We start from the raw sequence: 24447 nt of genomic DNA, 5'->3' as shown, positions 1-24447 counted from the left end.
CTTAAAAAGATTTCTACAAACACAAAATTATGTCACTGCATCAGAATGAAACATTATAATACAAAGTTGAAGATTGACTAAAATCACACTTTTCCCACACTGGTGATGAATACACAAACATAATTCCAAGTAGTCAAGACTAATTATTTACAAAAATTACAACAGGAGAGAAAACATTTGCCAATACAAAAGATATCTAACAAAACTTTCAAGGAGTGGGAGAAGACTTAACCCATGAAATTATGTTTATGCACAAATGTAGGATCGAGGTCAACTTATTGATTCTCAATGTTAGTTTTGAGAATTTCAAGCCTCATGAAAAAAATATTCACTGTGATTTCCTTCTATTTGAAAGATTACTACCTTAAAAATTCTACAAGGCTAATTGCAGCCTGTGACCAACTGGAGCACACCAACCTAGAATAAAACACTTTTCTAACAATGACATCAGTGTTTTCATACCATTTCCTGCAATGTGCATAAGGAGCGTAACATTCAAGAACAACTAAAGATTGCAAAATTAACACTGTTTCCCACTGGTGGACTTGAATAAGAACAAAAAAACAACAAAAAAAGGAAAGTAAATGCACGTTATGTGAGTGCATATCATAGCATTATTTCTACTATCTCTACTCTATATCATGTTGATCCTTACTTTGTAGAGTAGTAAATGTTACAAACTAATTTTAACATTGCATAGGAAAAGTGCTTGTGCTTGGTGGTTAATGGTGTGCTTATCTCCAATTTTTCTTGAAACGACATCCAAGGAGTGATTCTTCTACTCAGAGTAACTGGCATGCATTGAAAAAGGTTTTAAACAAACATCCAACTTGCATTTGCACATGTTCTTGTGTTGGTAGAGGCTCAGTCTGACTCTTACAATTATCATAAAGATTTGCTTTGCTTTCCAAAGAATAAGATTCTCTTTTTGAAATTACAGACAGAGTGAAAGAGATAACTGAGAGAAACTGGGAAGAAACAAAACCAACTGTTGGTTCAACAGATCACAATTTGCCCTGAGGCCAACTATTGCCCATGTAAATTTTGTCGACAAGTAAAATAGTCCACTGTCATAACTGAGGCCAAAAGATGGTAAAAATAACAAAGAACACAAAGCAATCAGTAACTTTTATGGGCTGTAGTCATGGGTTGTCAATTCCTTTTCAGAGCTCTCTAAAACCTAAGAAACTTTATCACTACAAAATACTGATAAACATATGAAGGCATAAAATTCAAAGTTACTGTCAGTGACAAAGGTGCTATTTATAATTTCCCTTTTTCTCTCTAAGATCTATCATTTTTTAAAAAAGATTCAACAAAAAAAGTCCACAAACACTTTTTGCTTCTTTCAAAGAGCCATTTGACTATTCTTCCATGCAAGTTTCAGTATTAGACAGCAGTTGTTGCATGTTTTCTTGTGCAGTGTCTGATTTGATGTTTTTTTTGTACATTTTCCAGGTTTTTCATATCTTTCAGAATTAATGCAATGTGCTAATTTGAGTGAATTTGTTGACAGAAACAGATGAGCTTAACTCCTTGGCTCACATGGAGGAAAATGAAAAGTCAAACCAAAATTCCTCCTTTCCTTTTCTTCAACAAAAATAAGCACTGAAGCACCATTATCTTTCCTCCAATGAAACATGCACTGTCCAAACACTTTCTTCTGTACTACAAATCCAACTAGTGAAAAAAAAATTCAAGGTCAGTTGCAATTTAACAGCTAGTTCAGCCAGTCATCCTCAAAGTTCATATCAGTCCTCTTCGCTTCTTGTAGTCTTCAAGGTTTAGTGATCTCCTAGGTGCTCCATCCCTTTCGGTGTTGGCAGGTCTGGGAGTTACTACCACTGGACGAGACTCTGTTGAAAGAAGGCTTTGTTTAAGTCTTTGATTATCCAAACTTGAACCTGTCTTCTTAGTTTTTAGCAATTGTCTACAAAAAAATCATTTCCTTGATCTCAAACAAGACATCCTAGCAGAGGATAAGGGAATAGTCCCTTCCATATTTGTCCATCATTTCTCTAATCAAATTTATCAACAGTTTCAAAGTTTGATGACCATACATGGGTTATTGACTGAGTAATCATGCAACATATTTTTTGGTATTTGGTTGGCTTCTTCAGGTGAACAAAAACGTGTTTCCTGAATTGCTATCTATCTGTCATAGATAAAGTAAGCTTTACATAACAAACTTGGCCATTACCCAGCCAAGCTTGGACAAATAAACATCTTTCAAAAGCATAATAAACACAGAGGAGTCTTGTTTCCTTCAATCCTGAACAAATAATTTTCCTGTTCTATTTTTATCTAGCTCAGCACATATCTTTGAGTGTAGACTTGTTCAATGTATCACTTAAACTTGACTCTGGATATTTCCAAAATGTCTGTACCCCAAAGCACTTTTATAGCAATTGTTATATCCACTGTAGATAGTCATAAAAAAAAGTGTGTCACCTGTTCCAGGGGCAGGAATGTCGAGATTGATTGTGATGTCGAAGTTGTGTGCTGAAAACAGATCCTCTGACTGAGAAGGTTTCCCCTCAGGAGGATGAGGTGCTGCTCCAGCCAATGGCATTTGTGAAAGTCTTTCTATATCTGACACCTAGAAATGACAGAGAAATGATAGTGTCAATTGTATCTCCACCAATGAGCCTCCACAAACAACTTTGTCATCCAGGCAAATGTTCTATATATTATTCTCTCTTCTTTGAATACCTTGACAAAGACAACATCTCCACAGCTTGTAATAAAAGTGCATCCTAAATGCTTAATTTTTTTTAGGGGGGATCTGTCATATTTACAGTCTATAATAACCATCTTTGGCAAATAAAAATGTTTTACCCCTTGAAAAATGGGTGTGCTTTCATCTCCCATTCAACCTTTTATTCATGGCAACCTCTTGTGGTCACTTCCCTCTGTAAAACGAGCTGACTACTGAGGAGAGGGTCCATTGCATCCTCATACTAACTCAAATCCACTATTATTAATTCACCATTCACATTTTTTCTATTCAAGATATGCACATAGTTTTTCCATTGCACAATTGTAAAGGATGAGTTGAACTTACATCAGCTGTTTCAGTTGGTTGGCTTGATGATGAAGCCTGCAACAAAGATGAAGCAAATAATTTGGAAAAAATCTTACAAAACTTCTTCCAATAATTGTACAGTATGTCTACATGGTATACAGTGTCAATAAAAGCTTCAGAACACTGCAATAAATAACAGCATATATACAAGAGAGCATGATTACAGTATGATGGTCATAAATAAAGGAAATGATCACCACCTAAAGAAGCTCTTAATTGTAAAACAAATTCTCCTTTTCAGCAGCTGGGAGATGTATAGAGAACAGTATGGAGAATAAGCATACTGATCTTAGGGTGTAAAGGGCTGCTACATAACACTATAAAAGTGGCAAACAATAAATATCAACACTTACTCCATCCGTGCTGGTGGATTGGGGCATCGAAGAAGAAGCTGCCCCTTCAGTATTCGCTCCATTTTGTGGTTGTGTAACAGAACTTGGAATGGTTCTATTAGCCTGAATATAAAAGCAGGTCTGCATAAACCCAAGAATTTAAAAGTACATTTGACATTACACAAGTCTTTTCACAAGAAGGTAGACAACTTGGTGAAATCAGCTCTACAGAAAGAATGTATATCAAGTTTGGATGTGCAGTGCAACCTTTCATGCAAATTTTTGAGGTCTAAAACAGTTTAAGGTATGGCTCTGTGGCATTCAACAGGTTCAATTCATGTTGTCTTGATGTGTCATAATTTTTACAGAGTTTGACTCACCATAGACACAAGTTGAGGAAGGGTTTTCCGTCTTGTGAATGGATCAGCTTTTTGTTCCACATTCATTTCTTCCTGATTGGAGTGGATTAATAGTTGTGAAAAAGTTATTATCAGTTTTAAAGGTGTTCACGCCAAGAGAGACTTGAAAGGAGGATTACAAATTTTAAACCCCAATCACCCTCAGTGTTTTCTGTTAACCTTTAACCTCCCACATGTTACTCCTCCTTATAATATCCATACTTCATCCAGAAAACAGGTAAAGAGAATCACTAAACTTAACAGGGAGACAACATTATTCTCTTTACTAATTTCCACCAAAATATATAGCAACTGGAGGGGAGAATCAACAATCAGCTCTTGGGAGTTAAAAGGTTAAAAGATGCTTCTTGGAAAAAGAGAACAGATAATTCACATTTTTTTCTTAACAGTATCTGTAACTCATCATCATCATCATCTGTACATGATTCACCATCAGCTTATGAAAAACTGCACTAACTTATTTTACAGAATCCAAGCAATAAAAATATAAAACTACAGTAATCTTACAGCTGCAGCTTTTTCAGCCTCCACAATATTCCTCTTTCTGTTTCTTTCATTGATATAACTGCAAGTGGAAACAGATTGCAATGAGATGAGCTGCTGGTAAAAGCATGAGGAAATTAAAAAGATGAAAAAATAAAAAAATGAACTATAGAATTTTCACAAGAAACAAACCAATGAAACTCTTAAAAAGGTAATAAAACTTTGTCTAGGTACATGGGGACCCTGAATAAATGCCCATGACACTCATCTCAAGAAGAAGCAAAGAATATCTTTTGATGCAACACCCTATTCTTTAGACTAACTTAAAGACATCCACCTTAAGATATTGGACTGGTTTTTCAAAAAGTGGTTGTGCAGGCTCTATATAATTTGTGAATGAAAGTTAAAATTGGAAGCACGGACATAGGGTGTGTAACATCTTGTGGGCTTTCCCATATGAAACATCAGGCAAAATTGAAGGAAACAACATAATACCAGTATGTAAACCTCTAAAAAGCAAGAAACCAAAATCAAACAACTAAAAGTGAACTGCATGTACAACACAGGGTAGTTTTGTCTCAATTTGCAAAACACAGCAGAAAGTTACCCTTTACCTGATAGCACTAAGGTTTTTAGACCGCACTTTGTCAAGTTGTTGTGCTTTCTCTTCCAAGTCATCCAATTCACCACGCAATTTTTCTGCTTCTTCCAAGTTCCCCTTCTGTTCTGCTATTTCCTGTTACCCATAAAAGAAAATAAATAAGTGCTGTTAACCCACTTTTCCTTGTTTGCATGCAGTGAAAATGATTACAAAACAAGCGGTACTATGGAGAAATGAAATTCACATCATTCCCTTACATCAAAAAGTAAATTAAATGAAATAAAATTATTATCATTCCTTCCACATCACTTCACATGTGAATATCAACTTATGACTGGTTGTGACTGTCAGGCAGATATTGTGCAAGGTGACCATTGAGATCAGAGAGGAAGATACATGGAATTAGATAATTTAGCTTTCCTTGCCTAATCTTTATGGATCATCCCAAATTCATGGTAAAAACCAGCCAGCAGAATGTTCTCTGACTCCTTGCACCCACAATGTAGGTAATTGTGAGATTCAGTATGTATGGTGATTTTCAATTGGTTGTTGTAAAACTAAAATGAAAACCAATACAATCACAGCAGCCAATCATAACCAGGAAAATATCTTGAAGAGCCAATAAGAACATGAAATAAAATCAAGCAAACTGCCTGGAGCTCAGGAAAATGGACATGACCAAGTTATGATTGATTTTAGTTTTGATTATGACTGATTAAGGAAGTCAGTGGTACAAGTAAAGTATAAACGAAGCAATTCTGGATTACTTTTGACACTTTATTGAAAATTGCTCTTTCCCACTGAATCACTCACTGTGATGGTTCTGATTGGTTATACCCACATGTTTACCATGGCTACCTTTTAAAACTAAGCTCCCTCCTTCCCAAGTCTCCCAAAGTCATCTTTTCTTGATGAGTTTAACTTGGTGTTTGAATGTGACTGAGCTACTTGAACTAAAAGTTTTTAATAGATATTTTACAAACCTTTGATCGCATTAAATGATTCTTCTTCTGAGCATAATTAAAGGGTGTTTTCCTGAATTTCTGTTTCTCTGCAACAATCTGTCATCAGTGCAGCAAATAAAAAGACCATAAATTAAGCACTGCCTTGGTTTATGAAACAAAAAATGATGAAAAATTTTTGTCACACAAAAGCCTAAATTTTAAGCAAGGTGGAAATTTCTAGTAAATCTAAAGTACTGTGCTCAAAAAAAAGTTACCAATTTTGTTATAAATATGTCGAATTACTGAGTGCAGAGTATACCCTTTAGAGGGAAGACATGAATTTGGTGTTAGATCAAAATGAAAACTCCTACTTGATGAGTCTGAGTATTCTCATTACCTGTTTGCTGGATAACATATGGATATTAGAGGGAGAATTTACATGTTAATCACTTCTGGGAGTTAAAGGGTTAAGCTACTCTCTCTCTTAGTTTTCATACCTTGTCAATATCCTCTTCATTATACATGTAATGCTGTGCTTCATTGAATTGTTTAGCTTTGGTGTCCACCTCCTCAAGTGTTGGTAAAGGAATGTCATGAGATTCACACTGTTCATAAATGACAAATAGAATCATTCACATCATTATAAGGCAAACATAAAAGAACAACAAAGGAGGAATTGTCTTGCTCATTTGTTTAGTTTATTACTGTTCCTGCTTTATTAAAACTAAATTAATGTATTTTAGGTTTTTCATACATCTCTAAGAGAAGAACACAACTACATAATGAGGACTGGACACTAAGTTTTATATGCACAATAGGGGCCTGGCACTAGTTTATCAGACCACGTTGTTCTTGTTTTATGTTCTCTGACTCCCATGAGGTGATGGAAGCAATTAGGAGACTTGCTGTACGGGAGGAAAACACAATGGTTGCTTGGGTGCATCTTAATAATATGCCCGCCTTTGCTGCAAAGCAGGTGTTTGCAAGTTTTTGGTCACATACCCCTACTGCAACTCTGAGGGAAACTAAAAAGGGAATTTCCTCCACAATGTCCTGAAGTGCAGCTTAGCCAACAATGAAATCCAGCTGGACCTTATCAGTGACAAAAACCAGGACATGACCCTTGACGAGGTGTTTCAATTTATCAAGGCAAAAGAGGCCGACAAACGATCTGCTGAGTGCCTATTACACACTCAGGGGGTTGATGTCACCAGGAGCCAATACTGTTATGCCAAACAGGAGGAGCCTAAACAACACAAGCTTAGTGAAACATCAGACAGACACCTCATATCCCTCAACCTCCATTTGTAAAGCAACTTCCACAACTGGTGGGTAAATCAGCGATCCCAACCCCAACCATTCCTAATGAGCAATGGTCCACCCCAATGACCATAGAGCCCTATGATATGTACTCTCCACATAATAGCTGAAACCTCTATGACTCTCTGCAATGGCAGACACTGGCTGCCAGAGCTGCCTAGCAAGTATGAAGGTTATCTGCCCCAGCCTGTGGACAAAGCACAATTCTTTGTACTGGGCTGCAGTGACTTGCTTTTTGCCGTGGACCACAAACCCCTCCTTAAAGTATTTGGTGAATGCTCCCTTAAGGAGATTACCATTGCTAGGCTCCTCAACCTCAAGGAGAAACCATTGAGATACAGATTCAGAATGGTGCACTTCCCTGGTGTGCAGCACAAAGTTGCTGTTGCCCTCTCCCTCCACCCTAGTGGGCCTACGGAGCCTGCCCTGCTGGTCTTACCCGATGATATTGCTGCCACCAGCAACCTAGTAGCACCACTTCTGCTCTACACACCCCCCAGCCACCAATTCCTTACTAGCATCCGCTGCCACAAGCCCCTTGCAGGAAACAACTCCCCCACCATTGATGACCAGCTGTCATATGCCCTCCATATGCCCTGAGTACCAAGGCCATCATATAGGAGCGGGTCAAACTGGCCGCAAGCAACAAGGACCTCCCAGCTGACATCTATTGTTGAAGTTGACTTCCCTAATTTCAGACACAAGTTACCACCTGCTCTCCAGGAATACTATCAGTTCTGTGACCAGCTCTACACCTGTGACAGCATAATTCTCTACAAGGACCACATAGTCATCCCACCTTCACTCTGACAGCATGTCCTGACAGTCCAACACTCAGCACACCAAGGCATGACCTTGATGACTGCACATGCTGAAAGCACCGTATTCTTGCCATGCATCACCCCGGTTATTTCTTCCTTACGGGCCACATGTAACCAATGCAACTGCATGGCACCCTCTAAACCAAGTGCCCTACCCTATCCAATCATACCACCAGTATACCCTCCCAGACTTTGTTCACTACAAAGGGGTAAACTACCCTGTTGTTGTGGACAGATACTTCAACTAGCCCATTATTGAACTTGGCCAGGAGGGCTCCAATGGCCTGATAGAGTGTCCGTGGTGTACTTTTGCCACATATGACACCCAAATGAATGTGCCACCTGATGGTGCCATGGCTACACAGCAGTTCCTAAAGGAGAGGGGCGTGCATCACCAATTGTCCTTTGTCACCTTCCCACACTCCAGCTGTCAAGTGGAAGTTGGAGTCCGATAAACATGATTTGAAGTTGCCCCAAAAGTTCAACATGGTGGTAAAATTAAGTAAGTTGCCTGAGAAAGAATGGAGAGATTGACCCTGTTTTAATTCATTTGTAATCAAAGTTACCTCTTCTTTCCACCTGGCAAATTCCGTTTCTGTGAATCTCTGATTTGACACAAACTCTAATCTAAACACCCTTTCCTGGTTGCCATGTCTATTAAGAAAAAGGAAGAGAGAACCATTAACCTTTATTTCTTGTAAATGTAACATTATTTTAGAGAGGAAAAGTTCACAACAAACTGAAGGGATTTTAGTCATCCATATGGAGAACTGGTAAAAACTCAACTACATCATCTTATAAATTTAACACTTAAATTCTCAACTAACATACTTCAACTTCAATCCTTTATTTGTTTTTGTACTTCCCAAAGAGTATATCTTGGCTGTTTCCACCACATCTCTTATCTCTGCTACCTGGAATGAAAAATACCCATTTTATAAGTGACTGTAATTAATGTTTATTGGTTGTAATTGGTTAGTTTGAACCCACCTGTTAGAAAGAAAAGTTTTTAAACCATTTAACTGTCAGAAGTGATGTACACTTAACTTCTCCTTACAATATCAATACATTATGCTGCAAACAGGTAACGAGAATAATCAAACTTATCAGTTAGAAGTTGTCATCTTTATCTAGCACCAAACTCTTGTTACTTATTTACAAGGTTGGGAAAAGTGTAGCAGCTAAATGACAGAATTTTGAAATCAGATTTGGGAGTCGAAGGATCAAGTTTGTAGTGTCCACAATAAAAGTCTGCAATACAGAACTGAAATCTGTTAAGAGGAGTCTGCTCTGTAGGAGTATACCAGCTCTCTCTGTCATTGTCAGGTCAAAACATAAGTCTTTCTTACATGCTCCTTTTCAAGGCTACCCTTACATTGTCATACCCACTAAGATACACCAAAATAAAAATTCTTGAAAGCATCAGAAGCTGGCAAATACGCTGTGTACCAGCACCATCTATGTTATCATTCAATTTCTTTATCTAGGATTGGAAATTTTTCAAACCAGTTTGACTTGCAGTTTCCTTTGGTTCAGATTATGATTTTTTACATCATAATGAATATAATATTAACAGGAAAATAAAATTCAAAACTTTTTGAAAAAATCTGTGCATAATCATAAATAAATATGTTGAAAGGTTAAATTAATGTGTCCTTCACTTCATCTCAATAACATAAACAAACCCACAAGCTAACTTCCTCAAAGTAACTCAGTGCTCAATCACGAAAAGAGAAAATAAATAAATATAGCATTAGTTTGTTTTGTTTGTTTTAATTGATGTGTGGTTGCTCAGGTGCAAAAACAAAAAAACTTTACCCTATAAACAGGTCTTGCATCATGATTTCCGATACCAACGCGGACATAACAGCCAATCACTATCTTGCCAAAGAAGGGCATGTGTACCCATCTGTTTAGAACAGTTTAAAAAATAATAACAATTATAAACAACCAACCATTGATTACTCCTATGATTACTTTAACTTACAGAGTTACTTGAATGTGTTCCCAAACACATTAAAAAGGCACTAAGTTCAAGTATAACAAGCCAGTCCTGAACTGAATGGAGTGCTGTTTGAGTTGTGAAGGTGCACTGTTGTTACCAAGTAACGCACATTGTAAGGACCTGAATGTAATGTACAGGAGCACATGGAGGAGAGGATAAGATCAATTTTCTCTTGGGTGCATTGAAAAACCAATGTTTAAAAGTAACTCTGAAGTTAATCTTCTTTAACCATGATCTCTACACTGATTTTAGTGAGAGAGAGTTTACCCAGTGAGACAAGATGCTTGTGTTGTACTAGACAAGGCAAGAGTGATATCTTCCATGATCTTTTCAAAGGTATTAATTTTCATTTCACTTTTTTTACACCATACAGGCCAGTACCTTTCAAGCTTGTGCCGTGATATTCTTATCCTCTCCAGATCTCCCAAAGCTGACACCCTTTGAGGTTGTGCCTCGCCTTGCCTAGAATATCATTTGAAAAAAAAAACAGTAATCCATTTTTACATAAAATAGTAAATTACTGAATGTCCATGGATACCAACTTGGCCACCATGTACTTACTCTTCATCAGATTCTTGGTATGATCCTTCCCCCGAACTTGACTTGCTTTCCTCCTGCTCATCGTCATCTTCATCGTCAGTAAACACATCACTAGTCTTAAACTGTGGTGCTTTTTGGTCAGCTAAAGATTCTGCAACTTTCTTCTCTTTCTTCTCAGATCTCTTTGCCTTTAGATCATCCAAAGCTTTTGCTTTCTTCTCTTCAATGTGTCTCTTTCGCTCTTTTTTCCGCAAAGCTATTCCTTCCTTCTCAAGATTTGCTTTTTCCTTCTCTCGTTTCTTCTTCTTCTCCTTTCTTTTTGCAAGACGGAGTTTTCTTTCAATTTCAAATCGAGTCTTAAGAGCTTCTCTTTTCTCAACACGGTTGAAAATCTCCTGCTCTCGCTCTTTCTCTGTCATCTTTTCAAGTCTTGCCCTATCTGCTTCATCTCCCATTAGGTTGTCATCCCAATCATCATGATACTGCTCTTCCTCTTCATCCTCTGAGGATGATGATGATGACGATGATTCTGTTTGAATTAAACAAACAGTTTTACCCTGTTAAAAAGGCAGTAACTACTTACTTTGTATTCCTTAACCCTGTAACTCATATGAGTGATTAGATTTTCATGGAATTTCTCAGAAGTTGTATAAGACAAAGGTGAATTTTTGTTCTGTCTGTGCTGAACAGGCTTCAAAGGATTATGGTAAAAAGAGGTTGAAATTTAAAGTATCTGATGATTCAAGTCAGAGTCAGCAATCAAATTTCATAAACCTTATAAAACCAGTTCACATTTTGGCCTAGCTGACAGTGTTACATGTGCATGTAAACCTTTTTATATATAACTTGGGCATTGGGTAATTTGTTTCTATTGATACCCAGTATTTGTATCAAAGCCAGCTTTTCAGTCTCTACAATGTATATCTATTGTCCATATAATAAAAATTAAATTACATGTTAGCTCAAAGATATGAATGTTATGTTCTAATGGCACAAACATTATCTCATTTCTTGCACTCAATCGTGATATATTTTTCTTGCCACTTAAACATAAAATTCACATCTTTTTGTCCCCATATAATATCCTCTATATAAATATGTTTAGAAATAGAGGACTTCTTTCTGTCTTCATAGCCTCATCTAAACACTAGGGGAGGGGAGGGGAAGGGAGGGGAGGGGAGGACTCTGAAAAGTTTTGCAAACCTAAGATGAGATGCAATTGAGGGTTTGCATAACTTTCCTTAATTCCTCAAGCCATGCTTGTGTTTCAATGAAGCTATGTAAACAGAGGAAAGCTCCTTTTTTGCTTCAGTACAAAGACTCTCACCACCAGAGGATGTTTCACCACTTTCTTCTGATGAAGAACCTGATGATGAAGCTTTTTTGGCTTTTTTCTTGTCCTTAGCCTTTGCAGCCTTTCCTTTACTATTCTCAGAATCCATTGTCCACTACAGGAATTAACAAATCAAATAACTGAATAAACAAACACCTATTAAACCTTTGATCCCAAAGAGTAACTAGCACCTAATGTCTCCTGACAATATCACCCCTGAATCAAACATTAAGGTGACAAGAATTAGAATAATGATCACCCACTGAAGATGCTCTTGATTGTTTCACAATTCTCCTTATCAGCACCTTAGGAAATGTAGAGAGAACTACAAGGAGAATATCTATACTGATGTTGGGGTGTAAAGGTTTAAGCAAGGCATTAAGATGCATGACCGTGAGAACCGTGACCCTTTGTTTTGATTTGGATGGTTTACACAGCTGTGATTGGTGCAATCATAAACCTTGCTGTTCTGATAATATAATTCCAAATTCCCTCATGGATCTCTAGCTGAATGGTTATACCGTTGTTCCTCTTCTTGATTTTTCCCGTAAAAAAAAGTAAAACAGCAACAGGAGAGCCATACATTATACACAGTATGTCATATGATGTGATCAAGTTTAAACATATACCATTTTTTCCGAGTACCAATTGAGCGTAAACAATCTAAACAGCGGCGGTTGTTAACAAGCTGCAGTTTCACCATATCATAACTTATAAAGCAAACTCATACAGGCTTGAAAAACTGATGAACCAAGTTGTTTGGGAAGTTTTCCAATTGTTCGATCGTTCGCATTCAATTGCGTGAGGTTTAAAAAAAAATTGGAACAATTCACAACGAGATGAAATAGTTGCTTATAGAATCCTGCCATATATTACCTCATCATCACTTCCCTCCGATGAGTCCAAGTCACTGTCTGAATCTCCTGATCGCTGTGGCTTGGCGTTACTATCGTTCGCTGGTCTCGAACGTTTAGCGAGTGACTTCAATTCCTGAAATAAACAACAACTTCCAATGTCACCAACACTTGAAGAAATGGCGAACAACTCAGATATCTGCGAAATTATTATTCACCTCCTCTAAGTCTTGTTCACTCTCATCATCGTCGCTGCTTGATTCCACTGCAACACGTTTTCTTTTTCGTTTCGAATCATTAGCTTCCTTCGTTTTCCCCATCTTAGTGCTTGAGAACATGCAGGAGGAGGCTAGGTTACTAGGCGTTACCCATCTAAATGCATTGTGGGATAGAAACCTGGCTACCAAGTCTGTTGTCGTCCCCAGATCTTTTCATCGACTCAATTTCGAGTAAAGGAAAAAAATATTTGTTGATTACGCTTCGTGAACGGATTCCTTCATGAAAGTGTTAAAAGACATGGCTGCCACATTACCCGACGACGGAGATCTAGAGGAAGTTATGCTTATGAACCATCCTGTAAGAAAATCCTCCACTCGAAGAGGCGAGGTTAGCTAAAACTTTCGAAGACGAGGACGGATTTTGATCAGCATCGCCTGAATTTGTCTTCGTCCAGCAATCTTTCGTACCTGCATCGTACCTTGACCGTTTTTCTTTTGCGATTAAGTAACTGTGATTGGTTGAAATTTATCTGATTTTCGATATGTCTTGACCTATGGTTTTTATTTAACCTTTTTTTTTAAGGAAAGGAAATCGCTTTGTACAGAAGAAAGTGAACCAACTTCAACATCAAGAGAAAACATTCCCCCAGCTCCGCCGAAGAGCTTTTTGCTGCTTGACGAAACGGAAATTCTTCAGGTAACCTTGGATGGCGAATGCAAAATAGTGATCAGTAATTTATCTAAACCTTAAAAGATGTTAAGAGTATTTGAATTATCCAAGACCGAGGTTTTCTCTTATAACTAACTTATAACCCGGCCGGACCAACACTCAAGGTCTTAAAATGTGCTACCTTTCTATAATATCAAGACATGGATAGAAATTCTAGTCTACTCGGATAAGGACGAACAAACCGTAGGTCCCGTCTCCTGCATCTATTAATAATTTGGTTAGGCAAGGGACGTTAAAGAACCCACTCACGAGATTACTATGATGTGGTCTGGCCTGTAAAGTATAGTGTAAGGTAGATAGCAGGTCCACATCAGCAACAGCTGCTACTTATTCAACCTGCTTTACCAAATAAAGAATGTATGTATGTATTACTTCGCTGTGGATATTGTATTTATGTTGACATAATAAAACCGTTTACAACTGAGAACTGACAGCCGTGATGATAATAAACAAAGCGACTTGTTAAGGAGTGATTGGTAACAATTCATTGAAGAACTATTTAATAGTTCAATGAAATATTTAGAAAAATAGCAAAATGAGAGTTAATCACAAAGAAGACTGTATTTATATAAATGAAGAGTGTACTAAAAGTTTGTTTCTTTGATTGCTGGTAGATAGAGCTTTGTAAGACAGCATGGTTATTTTTTTCATCTGATCATGACAAAAACTATTAATTGATCTGTAATGATTATAAATATGGCTGCCATTTCAAGTGTTAGCCCATCCTTAGAGCGTTGGCCCATTGGCTCTGAGGTAGGGCTGACACCTGAAACTTTATCTTTAGAAACTCTTTGCAATGGCCTGTTTACATTATCAACTCAGTTTATAAAAACCAAATGATAATAACTTTAATAATAACTCCTTCCCCCACAAATGCTGTGCCACAGTTTCATTGGAAACCTATTTCCTTTATTCATAGATCTCAGAATTACAATTATAGCTTTGGATGTTCAGTGTTACTTATGTAGCAGGATAGTGTTTTGGAAAGGAATTCTGTAACAGAAGTTAATGTGTGAATTATGTATCTTTTGAGCAAGGCTATTTAAAAGTCAGTTATCAATCACTGTCTTTTGGTATTAGTTTTGGTAATTATGTTAAATGCCTTCCATGTCAGATTTTTAGTTTTTACAAATATGTCTCTTAAGGTATAGTAAATACTTACAGGGGTCACCACTCTCTTCTTCAGGTGCATACAGTGGAGGACTTCATTGCAAAGCTGTCATGCCATGGTGATACAAGCATGAAAGTTGTCTCCATATTTGGTAACACAGGTGATGGAAAATCGCACACCCTTAACCATGTCTTCTTCTGTGGCAAAGAAGTATTTGGAACTTCACCATCGCAGCTTTCCTGCACAGTGGGTGTTTGGGCTGCTTATGATGAGGGTGATCGGGTAATTGTCTTGGATACAGAAGGGCTATTGGGTATGTCTGGAAATCACAACCAACGCACAAGGCTCTTACTGAAGGTCCTTGCGATATCTGACATTGTCATCTATAGGACAAGAGCTGAAAGGCTCCACACAGACATGTTTACTTTCTTGGGAGATGCATCAGATGCATATCTAAAACATTTTACCAAGGAGCTGAAAGATGCAACAGAGCGATGCCATATGGATGTGCCTCTATGTAGTCTTGGTCCAGCTGTGATTATCTTTCATGAGACACAGCACACTCATTTACTAGGAGTGTCACAGAATGAAAGTAATCCATCAGGTTTGGAAAAATTTTGCAATTTGTTGATAAATTACACTGTAATTCCTCTTACTAATAAATGCTTGGGCATTTATTTAAAATTTTGGCCAAAGGGAGGGGTGCTTGATGGAAGTAGGCTCTTGACAAAGAGGGTGGAGGGGTGTTTACTACTCTCTTGAACAGATTCTGTTTCATGTGTAGCAGAAGCTAAAAAGTTACTAGATAAAGTGACAGTAGAAACAGGCTTTCCTACCATTTAAGAAAATGAGGGAGAAGGGGCAATAATTTGAGAGGGCGGCTTGTTTGATATTATGGCCCAGGGAGTAGGCACTAATAGATATATCTAGGGGAGGACACCTATTAAAGGGTGGAGGCCTATTTGAAGAAATAATGATTTATTTTCTATTCTGCCACTTTAAAAGTCTTGTTATAATTTTCTTACTGAAACAGAAAATCTGAAGCGTCCTGATGAGATTTTAAAGGAGAGATTTGCAAATATAGGAAGAGTTCCTCGTGCATTTAGTTCTATCAAGTACCTGGGGACAAGAACAGAGACTCCACCAACAAACTTCAGGGGATTGAAGCAAGCTGTAAAAGAGTGTTTAGTTGACAGCTCTGTGCGCTCGTCACGCTCACCGACTGTCATTTATAAAGCTTTGATGGTAATTATTCTAAATTTTTTGAAAACTTTGATACCTAAGAGTGACTTTAGGCATCCTACTTCCCCCACAGAATATCACCCCCAAATCACTCATTAAGGTCACAAGAATAATGGAAATGTTACCAACTAAAGAAGCTTGTGATTGTTCAACAAATTCTCCTTGTCAGTACCTCAGGAAAATTATATTGAACAGTATGAAGAATATGGATACTGATGTAAGAGTTAATTGATACAGGTCATTATTGTACTTGTTAGTCTGGGGAAAAACTGAGGCCACAGCAACTTTGGTTGCTTTCATAAACACAACCAACAAATTAATTCAATCCAAACTTTTGCTGTCTTTGCCAGCATGCTGGGGTCCTAAGAACTACCTGACAGAATTGAATTTGTTTGGAATTATTGACCATTTCCTTCTTGTGATAGGCTGGCTATTTAAGTTTGTTTAAGAGGCTAAGGGATAACACTGGTATATTGTTAAAGGCCTCATGCAGGTGAAATACCTAGATGGCCTCTGCTGCAGAAAGTGTTTCTTGTACATGGATACCATGTTCATGTAGGCTGAATGTTCAAGTTAATCAAGGAAAAATTAAGTAGTCATTGAAATGAAAATGGGTACTCTTTAATTATTGTTGTACTAAATTGACCTAAAGGAGGCAAGGACCAGTAACTTAAGGAGTGTTAATTAAGAGCAACAAGCAATAAGTAGTATGTACATGCACCTCCTCAGGGAGTGAAGTTAATTCTTTTTTTCTGTAGCCACTTGGCTCCTAAATTCTTCAAAGTGGTCCCCATTTTCAAAGACAAGCAAAACCTTTTTTTTATGCTGTCACTGTTGAAGAAATTAAGTTAGGGAAAAGATCTTTAAATGTGCTACAAAGTGGACACTAGGATGGATGATATGCAATGTTCAAGCTCACCTAAATCCAAGATGGTGTCTAGTTATCGATTGAGATGCATGTGCTTGGAAACAAACGTAACAAGGAAGTTTGCTGTGGATTTATCTTTGCATATATCTATATTTATATCTCTAGGTAAGGTTATGATGAAACATTCTAGTCACCAATTTGGCGACTAATTTTCAGGATTTGAATGCCAAAGTGAAAAATTTAGTTGCATTGGCGCCCGTATTAGGCGAGATTTCACACCCTGCTCCTTGTACCCTTCCTCTGAAATCTGTAAAGGAACAAATTATGAGGGGGGGCAGGTGTTTTTTATTAAATTATCATTATGATAATAAATTAAGTTTATGATGATCATTGTGTTACTAATTTTTATCCTTCAAGTTTCTTTGCTTTCCTTTTCATTAGCTCCTCAATGAGAAGTTCAGTGGGGACATTGAGAGAACAATACCAAACACTTTTCCTGATGAATATTTCACTTGCCAGGCATCATGCCTCTCATGCAAGTAAGCACAAGTTTTATGGCTATGATCATGTAGGCTAACTGTCCAGCCAAGGGTGGTCCTGGTATCTGTGACAGTAAGCGACAAAATCACCTGAAAGGAAGTCATCACCCAAGTCAATTGAAAAGTTCTTTGTGTGTTTATTGTTGTATTCCTTAATCCTCAAGAGTTACAGGCATCTGATTTGTCCTAATGGTACCACAGCTGAGTTGACATTAAGATCATGAGAATAAAGGAACATGATCGTCAACTAAAGATTGAAGCTACTGATCATTTTAACAAATTCTTTTATTTGTACCATAGGAATTGTATAGAGAACCCTATGCAGAATATAAAATCATATTAATGTTAGAATGTGAAGGGTTAAGTTGACTTTTTGCAAGTCATATGTCTTGAGCTTTGAATTTATTGTTTTCTGGAAATGTGTTCAATCATTTGGCTTATTATTAACTTTATGAAAGTTTTGTACTTACAAGGTTTCTCGGTGCTTTCTAACATGATTATCCTTTTTAACTATGGATATAATTTTTATTTGGTTTTCATACTTGTAGAGCACGATGTCAAAAGAGCATGAATCATGAGAACGATGAATCATCAGCACACCACAGTGATGTCAGATGTCAATATCAAGCCCAGTTTGACAACAGGATTTTTACTTGTAGGGTGAGCTGTAAAGCATATATCTATGCATATTTTTCCATCTCGACAGACTCTTGGAGTTCTTGCCATAAACTTTCTTCACCCAATTTATCCCTTTAATTCCCATGAGTGTCAGAATTTCATCTTACAATATCAACACAGAATCAAGCAGACAAGTGATGAGAATCAGGAAAAATGTCATCAAGGAGATTATTAGTTGATCCAAGACCAAATTGTCCAACTATTGTAACATCATAAGAATTACATGGCAGACACCAAGAAGAATTGCTAAATGGAGATCTTGGGAGTGAAAGGGTTACTGTATTGCATACAGTTACAGTTATTGATTTCTAGTTTCAATGGTTATAGTGTGCTTGCTTGTCAACCTTGCCAATACTGTAAGCTATAATTTAATGAGCTTAAATTACTCTCTGCCTTTGTTGTCACACTTACTTGTGGTATTCCTGTAAATGATTTGTTGGATATAAACAACATACACTGTATGTGATAATTATATGTCTTGATTACTTTTTGATGTTGTTTTAATAAAGGCCTGTTATGAGAGGGGAAAACAGAATTTGGTTGTTCCAAAAATGTGTTCCTCCAATGATTCATCCTGGCTTGGATTTGCTAAGTATGCCTGGTCTGGGTAAGCACTTGCAATGAATAATTCTTCATAATGTTTAAAAAGTTTGTTCACCTCTAAAATAATTTTCTCTTATAATTAAGGTGCTTCAAAAATACACTCAGTAGGGAATTGAAAAGGATGGGGCAAATGATGTACAGTTTGTGCATTTAGGATTAATCCACACTTTAATCACAACAAAAAATTATTATGATTATCATCATTATTGCTATTATTGTTATTACACATTATTTATTATTTCATATCATTTGTTATTTCAAAATCATCTGATGGACATGAAGAGAAGTAAGGTCCAATGCAAAATTTTTGTAGAAGAGTACATGTACATCAGTGCTTCCTTTCTTCTTTGATGTTCAATGTGACTTCAATTGTTTTTGTCTCACCAACAATTGCACGTTTATATACAAATACAGACAGTAGCATGTTTGTATACAAATACAAATGATGAAATAATTGAGAGGTTTGAATGCAAGCATGATCTCTCCCAAGTTTTTATCTTCTGGCTCCTTCTATCATGGACCAAACAAACACTTTTTAAGATGAGTAAATTTGTAAAGTTATCGTCTTCAGTTCGGTTAGAGAAATTTGCATTCAGAATAGAGCAATGGTTTTTGGAAAGGGCTTTTCTACTCCTTCACTGACTTAAGCCTTGGATCAATCAAGCCCTAGAATTTCAAATAACAGTGAAGCTGATTATACATTGTCTAACTTGAATGTGCTATCCATTGATGTGAATCGCTACGTCACAGCTGATGTCTCTGTGCATGAGGCTATCTCAAGGTGCCATAAGATCAAATGGCACAAAAGCCCTTTTACTTAGTGCCCAAACACTTTTGCAGCTTTCAATGTGAAAGCTCAATCCCGGCTCATCATTAGATGGAAAAATTCCAGTTATTATCTCCATGCGAACTCACCGCAGTCGAACACAGCCATCTATTGTTTCATGCAACACCTATGGTATAATGCCTGGATCAAATCATGGCCATTTGAAGAGTGTAAACATACAAAACCTCTCTCACCTCAAATGCACTAAGGGTTCAAATAACATTGGTGGCTTTGTTCCAATTGATTTCTGCCTTATTGAATACCAGATCTATGTATGTAACAATAACATGGTTGGTCCGAAACAAACTGAAGCTAAACACAGGAAAAATCGAGCTACTTGTTCTGAATGCCAGCCATTGCCCATGCCCGCCATGAGCCTATGGATATGGTGCTATAGAAATCCTTATTATTTTTATTATTATTATCATTATTATTATTATTGTTATTATTTGTAATTAACAATTATTCACAAAAGTGGAAGTGATTAGAGGTGGATATTTATCTCACCACTTTGCAGATCAGTAAATCTCCAATAATGACACTGAGTAGTGTCGCTGATGAATTTTTACTGTATACTACACAGATACCAAAAATCAGTATAGTCCTCTTTAATATACTGAAAAATAGTTGGAAATTAAACCCTATATGCAACTTGGTCTCTTTCTCTGCTTGGAGGTAAATATTACTTGCTATTCACTTTCAAACCTGCCAACTGTGCACACACACCAAGCACTTTTCACGTGTGTGGTATATAATTATATACAAACAGTTGCTATCATATGATAATAATATACTTAGTTACAGTGGTGTGTTTATTTAATAATAATTATCATCATTTGTACCAATACTGAGATGTTACTGTTCAACTCTAAAACTTGCAATGTGTAGTTGTCAGGGCCCCCACAAATTTACATGTTCATGTAACTCTGTATTTATAGGAAGCCAAACTAGTCTGGCTCTTATGGAAACATGTACCAGCATTCAATTTCTCAAGTCAGCAGATTTACAAGTCTTATACCTTTTGACCCCTAAGACTAACTAGCAACTAATTCTTCAGGGTCATGCAAAGAAACAGGATGACGCCTAATAAGAGAGCTCTTTTAAAACAAATTCTCCTTGCCAGGACTGTTTAATTTACAGAGAAAAGCATGAATAATATGCATACTGATGTTAGGGTGTAGAGGGTTAAATTAGTTTTCATTGTAATCTCAGACTGACTAAATCTGTTATTGGCAGGTATGTTCTGGAGTGCCCAGGATGTGGTGTAATCTATCGTAGCCGTCAGTACTGGTTTGGAAATGAAGACCCAGTTAAGACTGTGGTCCGGACTGAGCTTCGCCATGCATGGCCTGGGGTGAGGTTTAAAGCTTGACTACTGACAATAAATCCAGCCACTTTTTTCCCAATAATTCATGAAAATCTGTGACATTGCTTAAAGAAACAGTTCTTTTGTGTTTGAGTAATATACCACACTTTCTATCGGTTTACCATCATAATAACCATGCAGTATGTTGGGAGAACACATGAAAAATTCGTAAATCACAAACCGAAGGCAAGTGATTTATAAACTATTCTAGTGTTCACAACATCTCAAGAGGGTTATTAAGGCAGTAAAGCAATAAAAAGTGTGGTCTATTCCTTCTAAAAACAAAACACAGTTCAATTTTCTGTGAGTTTTAACTGGACAAGTGCAACAAATGAAAGGTTTTTGATCAAAAAGTTCTGGTTATTTCATAAAGAAAATATTCTTTTGCACCTTTTATTGTAACACACTTTTTGTATTCAGCAAGTATTTGCAAAGCTGGATGGTGGCCATGCAGCCAGACGGTTTTTGGATCATATCAGCTATGTCACTGATGCAGTTAGCAGTCTTGGTACTCCATCCAGTCAGGCAGTGACCAACTGGATCACAGACAAAATAGCCCCAGATTATTGGGTGCCAAATTCTGAAATAACAGTAAGTTAAAAAAAAATTGGCTCAGTTTGCAGTTAACTGCCTCTACACTGCAGTCATACACGATGAAGTCAAGGGCTCAAAATGACAGCTTAAGAAACCTGTTACAGTGGCCAATTTACATTATCAACTCAGTTGATAAAACCAAATTATCACGTAATACCTCTCCATTGACTCAGTGCTACAGCTTCACGTATTAGAAACTTACCTCCTCTATTCATGCGTGCAAAGCCTCTCAGTTGGCAGTATCACAGCAGATTAAATGTCACTGTCTGCACTGTGCTGAAAATGTAGGATAGTATTAACTGCAGTTTCTTGTAAGCCTATTGATTTTTTTAGTGAGAGTAGTTTTTCTCAACTGTGCTTTGTACTTGTAGACTCCAAATAATTCTTGTTTTTTAATCAACCAAAACCAGGAAATATTAATTAGCAACTATTAAAATTTAATAGTTTCAAGCTTGCATCATTTTTACCAAATTTTGGTTGAACAAATTTAAAAGTCAAATTAGTCTAAAAATGTCTTAACTTCTTCTTCTGTCTTATCTCTTATCTTCTAGGCTTGTCAGGTATGCCGTCAAATATTCAGCGATGGAAAGACTAAGCACCACTGTCGCGCCTGTGGAGGTGGGGTCTGTGATGCATGTTCAACCAATAAGAAACCTGTACCAGAACGAGGCTGGGGTGAGGAACCAGTGAGAGTGTGTGACCGCTGTTTTGGAAAAACGTCAACCGTGGAGGCTCAGCCTCAACCCACATGTGACTTAAGGTAAGGTTGTCATTTGCAATAAATTAACAGTAAAACACTAATCCAGAACTTTAACTCCCAGAAGTGATTAACATGTAACTTCTCTCTATGATATCCATACATTATCAAGCAAGTAGATAATGAAAGTACTTAAACTTATCAGCCAGATGTTTTTATCTTGATCTACCACCAAACTCTTATAATTAATTTAGAGAGAAATGTGTGGCAGCTAGAGGGAGAATTAACAATTAGATCGTGAGTTAAAGGGTTGAGCTTGGTTGTGATTTCTCTTCAATATTAAATACATATTTTGTGCTCTTTTAAACAGTGATTTATCGGATGCTCTAGAAGAGGAGACTCCTCAAGAAATTGTGCACCCTGAAGATGACCACAGCCTGTATTCTGAAAACCCTTTTGGACCAGTAGCTGCCCGAAAAGTAACAGAGGTTGTTCAGTCCGCTGTGGGTGTTTTAAAAACAGCCATTGTTTACCCTAAGGGGTTCATCACTGATGCAGCAAGGCCAGGATACTGGGTACCAGACTCTCAAATTTTAGTCTGTAACTGTTGCCAAACCGAATTCAAGGGAAGTGATACCAAACATCATTGCCGAGCCTGTGGTATGGGTGTCTGTAGCAACTGTTCAGAAAGTAGGAGACCTGTGGCTTTAAGAGGTTGGGATCACCCAGTCAGAGTTTGTGACCAGTGTGCTGCTAAAAAAGGACAGCTTTAGGGTCAATTTGTTTTCAGTGAGAAGCCAGCCACGAGAAACTTCCAGCTTATTGGCCCTTTATGATCAAGTTTTTATTAATACTGCAACCTTATGAGGTTTAAATCAAAATTACTACTTCATGGCCTTGCATGGAGATGGAGAGCATCATCAATGGCTGTGAGATAAAGTGTGATTTAAGTCCATGGCATCCTTTGCTTGAGGTCTTTTAGATCCAAAACCAGAGTCTTTTGAGGGCTTTCTACTGAAAAGACATAAAAACCAACAAAAAGGTTATCACAGAGGCCTGTCAGACCAAAGAATAATAACCCAAAGAGGCAATGGACTCTCAAATTGAACACATGAAAACTGTCTGATATGCAGGAAAATGCGCACCACCAAGTCTTGATTGGTTTTAAGCTACTACATTTGATTGATTGAGAGGGTGTCCAGAGTTTTTTAGACCATTCATTAGGTGAAGTGTTAAGTAAAACTAGTGCAGTGCTGGTTTAATTTGGATGCTAGAAAATCCTATATTATCCTCTTCACCTTTGCTCTCTTAGGAGAGATCAAATGAGTAATTTATCGTAACAGAATCATTAAATCCATAAATCAAAAGGTGATGAGAGTAAAGAAAATTATCAACCTTATGATGAAGCAATCTTTAATTTACTACCATGGCGGATGGTAAGGAGAAATTACACTGCGATCCAGGGAGAAAAAGGGTATATGGGACCTATAGTAGTAGGTTCTTAGAACGTTTTTAAAATGCTATACCCGAATTTTGGAAGAGGCTATCTGCTAATTTTACTGTACAATAGTTACTATACTTTTAAGAAATAATACTACAGGTGTATGAGATATTATAACTCAAAATAACTAAATCCAACATTTCTCTCCCTGTAAAAAGTTTGGGTGAAATGTTTTCCATGTATATTTCCATGTTTGTATGTCTTGTGAGCATTTTCTTTAGTAGGTTTATTTCTAATTTTCGTTAGCTAAAATTGATGATAAACATTTTTCAGGCTGTTCTGTGCTAAACTTTATTTGGGATTTTTCCCTAGTTTCCAGGCTACTTCAATTTATACACATTAAGCAACTGACAAAACAGTACTTAGGACCATTGTGACTGCTCTCACAAAATAAACTGGCTGAGAAATAGAAATCATGTGAAAGGTAACATCAGCTCATAAGTAAAAGGGCTGTTCCTTGGAGCTTTCACGTACTCTGCCTTCAACTCCCATCAGGTGGAATGGAAATCTATTTAACCCTTTCCACTCTAAAATGAGGATGCATATTCTCCACATTGTTCTTCATGTTTTCTTAGGAGCCGAGGAGAATTGGTTTAACAATCCAGAGCTTTAGTCGGTGATCAATTCCTTGATTTGGGTGACCTTAATGTTTGATCCTGGGGTGATATTGTAAGAGAAATTAGATGCTTGTCACTCTTAGGCGTCAAAGGTTATATAACTGTTTGTTTAGCAATTTT

At 37.1% G+C, this 24447-nt stretch overlaps 2 protein-coding genes across 2 annotated transcripts; one reads left to right on the top strand and one right to left on the bottom strand.

Annotated features, from left to right (window-relative positions):
* Window positions 1-24: 24 nt before the first annotated feature.
* On the bottom strand, window positions 25-13084 carry LOC131778635 (RNA polymerase-associated protein RTF1 homolog). The gene is made up of 17 exons (XM_059095048.2): window positions 12956-13084; window positions 12760-12873; window positions 11878-11998; window positions 10572-11079; window positions 10392-10472; window positions 9824-9914; window positions 8837-8919; window positions 8572-8659; window positions 6362-6469; window positions 5904-5981; window positions 4934-5055; window positions 4344-4401; window positions 3798-3869; window positions 3439-3540; window positions 3065-3100; window positions 2452-2599; window positions 25-1856 (listed from the first exon to the last, which is right to left on the bottom strand). Exons 1-17 carry the CDS (start codon window positions 13073-13075, stop codon window positions 1747-1749), a joined length of 2040 nt encoding a protein of 679 aa, XP_058951031.2. The 5' UTR covers window positions 13076-13084; the 3' UTR covers window positions 25-1746.
* A 107-nt stretch (window positions 13085-13191) lies between these two features.
* On the top strand, window positions 13192-23656 carry LOC131778637 (zinc finger FYVE domain-containing protein 1-like). The gene is made up of 11 exons (XM_059095051.2): window positions 13192-13343; window positions 13539-13652; window positions 14872-15400; window positions 15830-16041; window positions 17348-17445; window positions 17994-18105; window positions 18633-18730; window positions 20789-20906; window positions 21339-21509; window positions 22064-22272; window positions 22580-23656. The coding sequence occupies exons 1-11, from the start codon at window positions 13236-13238 to the stop codon at window positions 22980-22982; spliced, it is 2172 nt and encodes a 723-aa protein (XP_058951034.2). The 5' UTR covers window positions 13192-13235; the 3' UTR covers window positions 22983-23656.
* Window positions 23657-24447: the final 791 nt, after the last annotated feature.

This window comes from Pocillopora verrucosa, chromosome 7 (assembly GCF_036669915.1).
Source record: "Pocillopora verrucosa isolate sample1 chromosome 7, ASM3666991v2, whole genome shotgun sequence".
Taxonomy (NCBI): domain Eukaryota; kingdom Metazoa; phylum Cnidaria; class Anthozoa; order Scleractinia; family Pocilloporidae; genus Pocillopora; species Pocillopora verrucosa.
The sequence above is the reverse complement of the archived record's forward strand: the minus strand, read 5'-3'. Positions and strand labels throughout refer to the sequence as shown.

Excerpts from the sequence above, each read along its gene's own strand:
- LOC131778637 (XM_059095051.2), top strand. The coding sequence starts at position 13,236 with ATGAAAGTGTTAAAAGACATGGCTGCCACATTACCCGACGACGGAGAT. Across the intron at positions 18,731-20,788 it reads GCTAAGTATGCCTGGTCTGG|GTATGTTCTGGAGTGCCCAG; the intron begins GTAAGCACTTGC and ends TGTTATTGGCAG. Across the intron at positions 21,510-22,063 it reads TGCCAAATTCTGAAATAACA|GCTTGTCAGGTATGCCGTCA; the intron begins GTAAGTTAAAAA and ends CTTATCTTCTAG.
- LOC131778635 (XM_059095048.2), bottom strand. The coding sequence starts at position 13,075 with ATGTTCTCAAGCACTAAGATGGGGAAAACGAAGGAAGCTAATGATTCG. Across the intron at positions 11,080-11,877 it reads TGGTGAAACATCCTCTGGTG|AATCATCGTCATCATCATCA; the intron begins GTGAGAGTCTTT and ends TAATTCAAACAG. Across the intron at positions 3,870-4,343 it reads AGGCTGAAAAAGCTGCAGCT|GAAGAAATGAATGTGGAACA; the intron begins GTAAGATTACTG and ends CACTCCAATCAG.